General features: G+C 52.7%; 1 protein-coding gene across 4 annotated transcripts; it reads right to left on the bottom strand.

Annotated features, from left to right (window-relative positions):
* Positions 1-1929: 1929 nt before the first annotated feature.
* On the bottom strand, positions 1930-9166 carry LOC118145036 (uncharacterized). 4 transcript variants are annotated; one of them, XR_013521599.1, is made up of 4 exons: positions 9083-9166; positions 8019-8854; positions 7344-7494; positions 1930-2410 (listed from the first exon to the last, which is right to left on the bottom strand). XR_013521599.1 is itself a non-coding variant. In XM_035261533.3 (4 exons), exons 1-4 carry the CDS (start codon positions 9157-9159, stop codon positions 2380-2382), a joined length of 456 nt encoding a protein of 151 aa, XP_035117424.2. In that variant the 5' UTR covers positions 9160-9166; the 3' UTR covers positions 1930-2379. The 4 variants fall into 4 exon arrangements, 1 of the variants encoding a protein (XP_035117424.2); XR_013521601.1 differs by having other exon boundaries at positions 8658-8854; positions 9007-9103; XR_013521600.1 differs by having other exon boundaries at positions 8658-8854; positions 9062-9103.
* Positions 9167-9567: the final 401 nt, after the last annotated feature.

Raw genomic sequence — 9567 nt, 5'->3', positions numbered from 1 at the left:
GGTGGCTCACGCCTATAATTCCAGCACTTTGGGAGGCCAAGGCGGATGGATCATGAGGTCGAGATGGAGACCATCCTGGTCAACAAGGTGACACCCCATCTCTACTAAAAATACAAAAATTAGCTGGGCATGGTGGTGCACGCCTGTAGTCCCAGCTACTTGGGAGGCTGAGGCAGGAGAACTGCTTGAACCCAGAAGGCGGAGGTTGCGGTGAGCTGAGATCGCACCATTGCACTCCAGTCTGGGTAACAATAGCAAAACTCCATCTCAAAAAAAAAAAAAAAAGAAGAGATTTATGAGGCCAACAAACATATGAAAAATGCTCATCATCACTGGTCATTAGAGAAATGCAAATCAAAACCACATTGAGATACCATCTCACGCAAGTTAGAATGGCGATCATTAAAAAATCTGGAGACAACAGATGCTGGAGAGGATGTGGAGAAATAGGAACACTTTTACACTACTGGTGGGAGTGTAAATTAGTTCAACCATTGTGGAAGACAGTGTGGCGATTCCTCAAGGACCTAGAAATAGAAATTCCAGAGCCGGGCGTGGTGGCTCACGCCTGTAATGCTAGCACTTTGGGAGGCTAAGGTGGGTGGATCACCTGAGGTCAGGAATTCAAGACCAGCCTGGCCATCATGGTGAAACCCCATCTTTAAAAAAAAAAGAAATTCCATTTGACCCAGCAATCCCATTACTTGGTATATATCCAGAGGATTATAAATAGTTCTTTTATAAAGACACCTGCACACTGCATTCACTGCAGCACTGTTTACAATAGCAAAGACCTGGAACCCACCCAAATGCCCATCAATGATAGACTGGACAAAGAAATGTGGCATATATACACCATGGAATACTATGCAGCCATAAAAAGGATGAGTTCATGTCCTTTGTATGTAGGGACATGAATGAATCTGGAAACCATCATTCTCAGCAAACTGACACAAGAACAGAAAACCAAACACCGAGTGGCGTGGGGGCTAGGGAGGGACAGTGAGGGGTGGGGAGGTTGGGGAGGGGTAACACTGGGAGAAATGCCTGACGTAGGTGATGGGGGGACGGAGACAGCAAACCACCATGGCATGTGTGTACTTATGCAAGAATCCTGCAAGATCTGCACACGTACCCCAGAACTACAATAAAAATGTATGATAGGCCGGGTGCAGTGGCTCAAGCCTGTAATCCCAGCACTTTGGGAGGCCGAGGTCGGTGGATCACGAGGTCAAGAGATCGAGACCATCCTGGTCAACATGGTAAAACCCCGCCTCTACTAAAAATACAAAATATTAGCTGGGCATGGTGGCGCGTGCCTGTAATCCCAGCTACTCAGGAGGCTGAGGCAGGAGAATTGCCTGAACCCAGGAGGCGGAGGTTGCGGTGAGCCGAGATCGTGCCATTGCACTCCAGCCTGGGTAACAAGCGTAAAACTCCGTCTCAAAAAAAAAAAAAAAAAAAGTACAATAAAAAAGAATGCCATTATTACTTACATGGATTTTATCAGTCTTTTGAGAATTTTAATTTTGCTAGTCTATTTTTTTCTTATTACATGTAACTGGCTACTGAATCTCTCTAAAAAAAATTATGAGTTTATTTTTATTTTGTTTGCCTGCTCATTAGCTGTCTTTAGTGTATTTTATCTGTGCCCCAAGATGATTCTTATTCTTCCAGTGTGGCCCAGGAAGGCCAAAAGATTGGACACCCTAGAATGACCTAGGTCACTTGCCTAGAACCACCATCATGCCCAGACAAAAATCTGCCCAGAAGGGTATGCATACAAGCATTCACTTTTTTTTTTTGAGGTGGAGTCCCACTCTGTCACCCAGGCTGGAATACAATGGTATGGTCTCAGCTTACTGCCTGCCTCCGCCTCCCGAAGTGCTGAAATTACAGGTGTGAGGCACCGTGCCCAGCCAAAAAGCATAAGTCTTAAGTTGCATCTTTATTTCTTGATTAAAAAGTTGTGGTAAAAAGAGAAATAAAATTTACCATTGTAATCATTTCAAGTGTATAATTCAGTGGCATTAAGCAAATCTGTAAAGTGGCAAAACCATCACCTCCATCTATTTCCAGACACTTTTTTGTCATCCCAAAGAGAAATTCTGTACACATTAAACAGTGACTCCCCATCACTCCTAACCTGAGGGGCGGTGAGAAGGGACACTGTGCAAGGTGAATACCCCGCCTAGCGTCCTGCGTTTTGCAAGGACCTAGTGCCTGCTCGGCTGTCACCGTCAGGCAGAACACCAAAACTCAGCCGCAAGCTGCTGCTGCCATCCCCAGCATATAACGAAGGAACAATTAAGCAAGTATGTGCTTCTTCAGCCTCCTCTCTTAATACTGCACCTTCAGAATTAAAACGGTGGTGGACAACTAAATGCGACGTGGTGTCCTGCATGCGATCCTGGAACAGAAAGGAAACACAAAGAAAACCTGAACACACAGGGCGTGGTGGCTCGTGCCAGCACCTCCCGGGTCAAGGCAGGAAGATCGTTTGAGCTCAGGAGGTCATGGATGCAGTGAGCCATGTTCAGGCCACTGTACTCAAGCCTGGGCAGGAGAACAAGACACCACTGCTTAAAGTTGTAGGTGGGCAGATCACTTGAGGACAGGAGTTCAAGACACATCAGCCTGGCCAACATAATGAAACCTCATCTCTACTAAAAACACAAAAATTAGCTGAGTGTGGTGGCGCATGCCTGTAATCCCAGCTACTTGGGAGGCTAAGGCACAAGAATTGCTTGAACCCAGGAGGTGGAGGTTGCAGCGAGCTGAGATTGTGCCACTGCACTCCCGCCTGGTGACAGAGGGAGATTGTGTCTCAAAATAAATAAATAAAATCATAACTATAGGCTGGGCATGGTAGCTCATGCCTATAATCCCAGTACTTTGGGAGGCCGAGGCAGGCACATCACCTGAGGTCAGGAGTTTGAGACCAGCCTGGCCAACATGGGCAAACCCCGTCTCTACTAAAAATACAAAAATTAGCCTGCTATGGTGGCATGCACCTGTAATCCCAGCTACTCAGGAAGCTGAGTCAGGAGAATTGCTTGAATCCATGAGGTGGAGGTTGCAGTGAACTGAATTCACCCTATGGAACTCCAGTGTGGGTGACAGAGTGAGAAAATATATGATAAAAAAAAATATATAGTAATGTCTATTTAACAAAGGAAGCTGGAATTGTCACTGGTGAGGCTCTCAGGGCCCAGATCATGGGTGATGGAGTAGGGCACAACATTCCTTGTCTTTCAGAGGGACACTTACCAGCACAGAAAGGAAATAATATTATTTATTTATTTATTATTTTTATAGATGGGGTTTCACCAGCATGGCCAGGCTGGTCTTGAACTCACGACCTCAGGTGATCCACCCACCTCGGCCTCCCAAAGTGCTAGGATTACAGGTGTGAGCCACCACGCCCGGCCCAGGAAATAATATTTTTTTATGAATCAGTACAATGTCTCCTCCAAACCTCCCCTCATTCAGGCAGCTAGGCCAGAGTCCCCCATTGCCTTTAGCGAGGACAGTTACAACAGAACACAGAAAAGCAAGGGCCAGCTCCTTGCTTTTGACCTTCCAGAGGCTTGTGAGCACTCAAGGTCCACGGTAGAGGTGCCTTTGTGCAAATCAGGAAAAGAAAAGGCGCCTCTCCACCTCTTTGTATGCGGGCCCCAGCCAGGACAAGCAATGTGCCAGTTTCACCCCCACGGGCTCAACAAACACCTGCATAGCCTTGTGGGGCAGCCTCAGAGCTGAGTGAACCGGGGACGGTGTGGGGGGAAGTGGACATGTCAGAGCGAGTTTCTCTGGGAATATTCCACAGGCCAGGGTGGGGTCAGGGATGGGAGAATCACAGGACAGGCAGGAAGGTGAGGTCTGGGGTCTTAAACAGGGGCAGCTGCCCTGGCCTGGGCAAAGATGACAGACACATTGAGAGTGGTCTGGGGTTCTGGGAGCAAATGGCATAGCTCCTTCTTGCTCCAGAGAGGCGTCCAGCTCAGTGACAACAGCAAGGAAGCTGCTGGGGGCTGCCTGGGAAGAAGGCCCGAGACCATGTGGGGAGAAAGCTGCCCAGCTGCCATGGCAAGAGACTGAAGGCACAATCGGTCCCAGCATAATAAATAACCGATTACTTACATAGCAATGGGACCAAATAGATTTACTGATTCCTTAGTTACAGCAATTAGATACAACCACATAATCAATTATACACTCAATCTTACTACATTATTATTCTGTTACTAACTTTTGCTTTAGTATTAGAGTGTGGGAACATTTTTAGCCTTGCAGTATAGAAATAGTCAGGTGAAATATAATTAGAAACTGAAGGAACAGTGAGAAGTGATCAAGAGACGAGGGTAAAATGCCTTGCAGTAGCGACAGTGCCTGGGAAGGCGCCTGTTGCTTAGCGGGAAGGCACCTGTTGCTTAGCGGGAAGGCACCTGTTGCTTAGCGGGAAGGCACCTGTTGCTTAGCGGGAAGGCACCTGTTGCTTAGCGGGAAGGCACCTGTTGCTTAGCGGGAAGGCACCTGTTGCTTACGGGAAGGCGCCTGTTGCTTAGCGGGAAGGCGCCTGTTGCTTACGGGAAGGCGCCTGTTGCTTAGCGGGAAGGCGCCTGTTGCTTACGGGAAGGCACCTGTTGCTTAGCGGGAAGGCGCCTGTTGCTTACGGGAAGGCGCCTGTTGCTTAGCGGGAAGGCATCTGTTGCTTACGGGAAGGCATCTGTTGCTTAGCGGGAAGGCACCTGTTGCTTAGCGGGAAGGCACCTGTTGCTTAGCGGGAAGGCACCTGTTGCTTAGCGGGAAGGCACCTGTTGCTTAGCGGGAAGGCACCTGTTGCTTACGGGAAGGCACCTGTTGCTTACGGGAAGGCACCTGTTGCTTAGCGGGAAGGCGCCTGTTGCTTAGCGGGAAGGCGCCTGTTGCTTAGCGGGAAGGCACCTGTTGCTTACGGGAAGGCACCTGTTGCTTAGCGGGAAGGCACCTGTTGCTTAGCGGGAAGGCACCTGTTGCTTAGCGGGAAGGCACCTGTTGCTTAGCGGGAAGGCACCTGTTGCTTAGCGGGAAGGCACCTGTTGCTTACGGGAAGGCACCTGTTGCTTACGGGAAGGCACCTGTTGCTTAGCGGGAAGGCGCCTGTTGCTTAGCGGGAAGGCGCCTGTTGCTTAGCGGGAAGGCACCTGTTGCTTACGGGAAGGCACCTGTTGCTTACGGGAAGGCGCCTGTTGCTTAGCGGGAAGGCGCCTGTTGCTTAGCGGGAAGGCACCTGTTGCTTACGGGAAGGCACCTGTTGCTTACGGGAAGGCACCTGTTGCTTACGGGAAGGCACCTGTTGCTTAGCGGGAAGGCACCTGTTGCTTAGCGGGAAGGCACCTGTTGCTTACGGGAAGGCATCTGTTGCTTAGCGGGAAGGCACCTGTTGCTTAGCGGGAAGGCACCTGTTGCTTAGCGGGAAGGCACCTGTTGCTTAGCGGGAAGGCACCTGTTGCTTACGGGAAGGCACCTGTTGCTTACGGGAAGGCACCTGTTGCTTAGCGGGAAGGCACCTGTTGCTTACGGGAAGGCACCTGTTGCTTACGGGAAGGCACCTGTTGCTTACGGGAAGGCACCTGTTGCTTAGCGGGAAGGCACCTGTTGCTTACGGGAAGGCACCTGTTGCTTACGGGAAGGCACCTGTTGCTTACGGGAAGGCACCTGTTGCTTAGCGGGAAGGCACCTGTTGCTTACGGGAAGGCATCTGTTGCTTAGCGGGAAGGCACCTGTTGCTTAGCGGGAAGGCACCTGTTGCTTAGCGGGAAGGCACCTGTTGCTTAGTGGGAAGGCACCTGTTGCTTAGCGGGAAGGCACCTGTTGCTTACGGGAAGGCGCCTGTTGCTTAGCGGGAAGGCGCCTGTTGCTTACGGGAAGGCGCCTGTTGCTTAGCGGGAAGGCGCCTGTTGCTTACGGGAAGGCGCCTGTTGCTTAGCGGGAAGGCACCTGTTGCTTAGCGGGAAGGCACCTGTTGCTTACGGGAAGGCACCTGTTGCTTACGGGAAGGCACCTGTTGCTTAGCGGGAAGGCACCTGTTGCTTAGCGGGAAGGCACCTGTTGCTTACGGGAAGGCACCTGTTGCTTACGGGAAGGCACCTGTTGCTTAGCGGGAAGGCACCTGTTGCTTAGCGGGAAGGCACCTGTTGCTTACGGGAAGGCACCTGTTGCTTACGGGAAGGCACCTGTTGCTTAGCGGGAAGGCACCTGTTGCTTAGCGGGAAGGCACCTGTTGCTTACGGGAAGGCACCTGTTGCTTAGCGGGAAGGCACCTGTTGCTTACGGGAAGGCACCTGTTGCTTACGGGAAGGCACCTGTTGCTTACGGGAAGGCACCTGTTGCTTAGCGGGAAGGCACCTGTTGCTTAGCGGGAAGGCACCTGTTGCTTAGCGGGAAGGCACCCGTTGCTTAGCGGGAAGGCGCCTGTTGCTTAGCGGGAAGGCGCCTGTTGCTTAGCGGGAAGGCGCCTGTTGCTTGGCAGGCAGGCCTTGCAGTAACGCCAGCCCAGCGCCAGGGGAGGCACCCATTGCTTAGCAGGTGTGAGGTGAAGTTTCCCTTTCACTGCGGAGTTCAGAGAATACTCTGCTTTGTCTGGCTCTCAAGGAAGGTCTGACACTAGCCAGGTCGGCCTGTAGACTTCCAGGGGCTTAAACACCTCTCCATGATGCTGTGCTCCGATGGTTACCATCCTTGTCCACTTTCATGCTCCACTCTCCCACCCAATACTCCCTTGTAAATTCTTAGTAGAGGAATCCTAGAAGCCTTTGATCTCTCTGATAAGCGCATAGAAAGATATCGACATACGTGCCTCCCGTCTTTGCAGTGGCCGAGGGAGGGGCCCTCTGTACAGTACCCATGTAGCCCCCTGTATTGTATTGTAAGAATGTGATTTGCTTGACCCCTACCAATCATGTTAGATGAGTCACTCTCCTGACCCTGCCCCCCTGCCTTGTATACAGTAAATACCAGCGTGTCCAGGCGTTCGGGGCCACTGCTGGACTCAGAGACTCGGTAGCAGTGGTCCCCGGGCCCAGCTGAATTCTTCTCTTCTGTGTCCTTGTGACTTCCTTTTCTGTGATCTATGGTCTCCACACACAAAAGAACACCCACTAGACCCCACTGGGCTGGACCCTGCAAGACCACCTGGCAGTTATTACAAAGCAGCAGGTGTGAAGGCAGCTGAAGGGAAGCTGGACATGGAGCAGGACATGCTATGTCCCAGGTGGACCTTCCTGGAGTCAGATGGCCTCTGCAGATGCCAGTGCAGATGGACAAGGTGACAGGGGACCAGGTTTCCTACCCTTACGTACCACACACGACTTGGCTGCCACAACTCCCAGAACTGAAGGCTGGGATCCTGGATGGACTGAGATCGAGTTTCTGTCCCTCTGTGGAAGGGAAACTTGAAGCAGAAGTGAAGGGAAGGTGCCTTCAAGAAGAAAGGTTTCCAGGACAGCGGACCTAAGGGTAGTAATATGGACCTGGCAATCATCCAATTCTTTCTTCGGAATACCTCCAAAACCCAACTCCCTTTCCCTCTCTGCACTGCTACCATGGTGGTCCAAGCCGCCCTCATCTCTGGATTATCTCTATAGCCCCTGATCCTCCAAGGGCTCTCTGCCCCTACTCTGGCCTCAGAGTTGTTAATTCTCAACAGACTAGCAGAGTGCACCCGCTACGTCGCAGAGACCATGTCAGTTCTTAGAAGCCTGCGATGACTCTATGTCACTGAGTCCTTTTGGTGGCCACGTATTACCTGTCTGACCATCACCGACTACTCAAACCCACGCTCACGCCACTGCATGATCACTTCCACTCCAGGGCCCTTGCACACAACAAGCCCCTGGCCTGAGATGCCCTTCCTTCACTTCCTTCCTAGTCACCTTCTCAATAAAGCCCTCTCTGCCTCTTCTGAAAATTTCTCCCCGCCCTCCATACCCTTCCCACCTCTCTCCCCGTCTTTAGCTGTTCCCTGTAGCACTTACTTCGACACAGCATAGATTTTGTTGAAGGCAGGGATTTCTGCCTCTTTAGCTGCCCAGTGCCTAGAAAAAGCGCCTGGCACCCAGTAGACATGTTCAGTAGTATTTACAGAGTTAAATGAACTAAGCTTAGGAGGCGGGGAGTTGTTTTTCTCTGGGCCTTTGCCCATTTCGCTCCCTCCTTCCCGTTCCAGCTTCCAGGTTTCTCATTCCCTCTGCTTCTCCTCTTTTGCTGGCTCTGACCTGCGGCCCTCTTGCCCTTGGTATAAAGGGCTCAAAACGCCATACAGCTCTGCCGCCATGGGGAGGAGACCCTGACTGAGAAGCCAAGACCCCGGCCTCCAGGGTCATCAGTATTTTGGGCAGGCTGGGGTGTCGCTGAGGCTTGGGTGACTCCAAAAGGCATGGAGGGGGTGGGTACTCCCAGATGGCTCGCCAACCCCCGCTTCTTGCCTCGCAAGAGCGACCTGGCGGAAGGTCTGTGGGTTTAGCATGGTCCAGCCCTGTTTCTCCACTTCCAGGCTGTGCGCCCCGAACCAGGCCTCTCCTAACAGGGCTCGCGGACTCTTCTGACCCTCACTGAGGTCGTAAAGAAACAAAAGCCAGTGGTCCACACCCAGTCGCGTCGGGCCCGCCACATACCCACTAAGTCAGCCGAGGCCCTGGGGTTCCGCTCCGCCACCCAACCCACGGTGAGCTTTCGCAGGCCGCTCATTCCCGCGAGGCCGTCGCCCCATTTATACTCGGCAGGGCATTTCCACGCGTCCCGTCCCAGGCAAGCCCCTTTTTCGGGCAGCACTCGGCCCACTTCACTGGCGAGGGAACTGAGGTCCGAGTCACTGCGAGAGGAACACGAGACAAGTTAGTTGGGTTCTTTCCTTAGCAAGTGACCTAACCCGCCCTGCCCACGGCCGCGAGCGGAGGGGCAGGCCGGAAGTCCGCCAGCTCGGCTGTTCCGAACTCCGCCAGTCTCCGAACCCCGCTCTCAGACCGAGGTTTCTCCAGCCCTTTCCCGACGGAGCAAAATCTCTCTTCCCGGACTGTACCAAGCGGGTCACACGACCTACGGCGGCTCGGTCACGTGTCCCGCAGTCCGGTCATGTGCACCCTCAGACCAATCCCAGCGGCCAAGAGGGAGCGGCATTATGATTGGCCCATGCCCGCCGTGGGGCGGGACTCTTGCTGAGGAGGGCCCACCCTATTACCTCTGGGTTCTGGGCGGATCTCGCTCTCTCGCGAGATTGGGTGTTCAACAGGCTCCCTTAGGTCCCACAATGCATTAGGCGGAGGCGGGGCGGTCCCGCATTGGCGCAGCCTGGCACTCCACTTGCGTCATCTCTCGGTGCCGCCCTTGAGATGGGGGCATTTCTTGTCAAGATCTTGCAGTCGACTCTCTGTAGCTTGGAGAAGAGAAGGAACTCTCTTCCTGGGCCCCAGAGAAGTTTGGGCCCACTGTCGTCCCCTCCCTGACTCTAAGGTCCTCTCCTCGCGACCGCCTTCGACTTCTCAATGTTAGGCTTTAGCGCCAGGATCCGGCCTAACCCTCCCCTTG

This window comes from Callithrix jacchus, chromosome 8 (assembly GCF_049354715.1).
Source record: "Callithrix jacchus isolate 240 chromosome 8, calJac240_pri, whole genome shotgun sequence".
Classification (NCBI taxonomy): domain Eukaryota; kingdom Metazoa; phylum Chordata; class Mammalia; order Primates; family Cebidae; genus Callithrix; species Callithrix jacchus.
The sequence above is the reverse complement of the archived record's forward strand: the minus strand, read 5'-3'. Positions and strand labels throughout refer to the sequence as shown.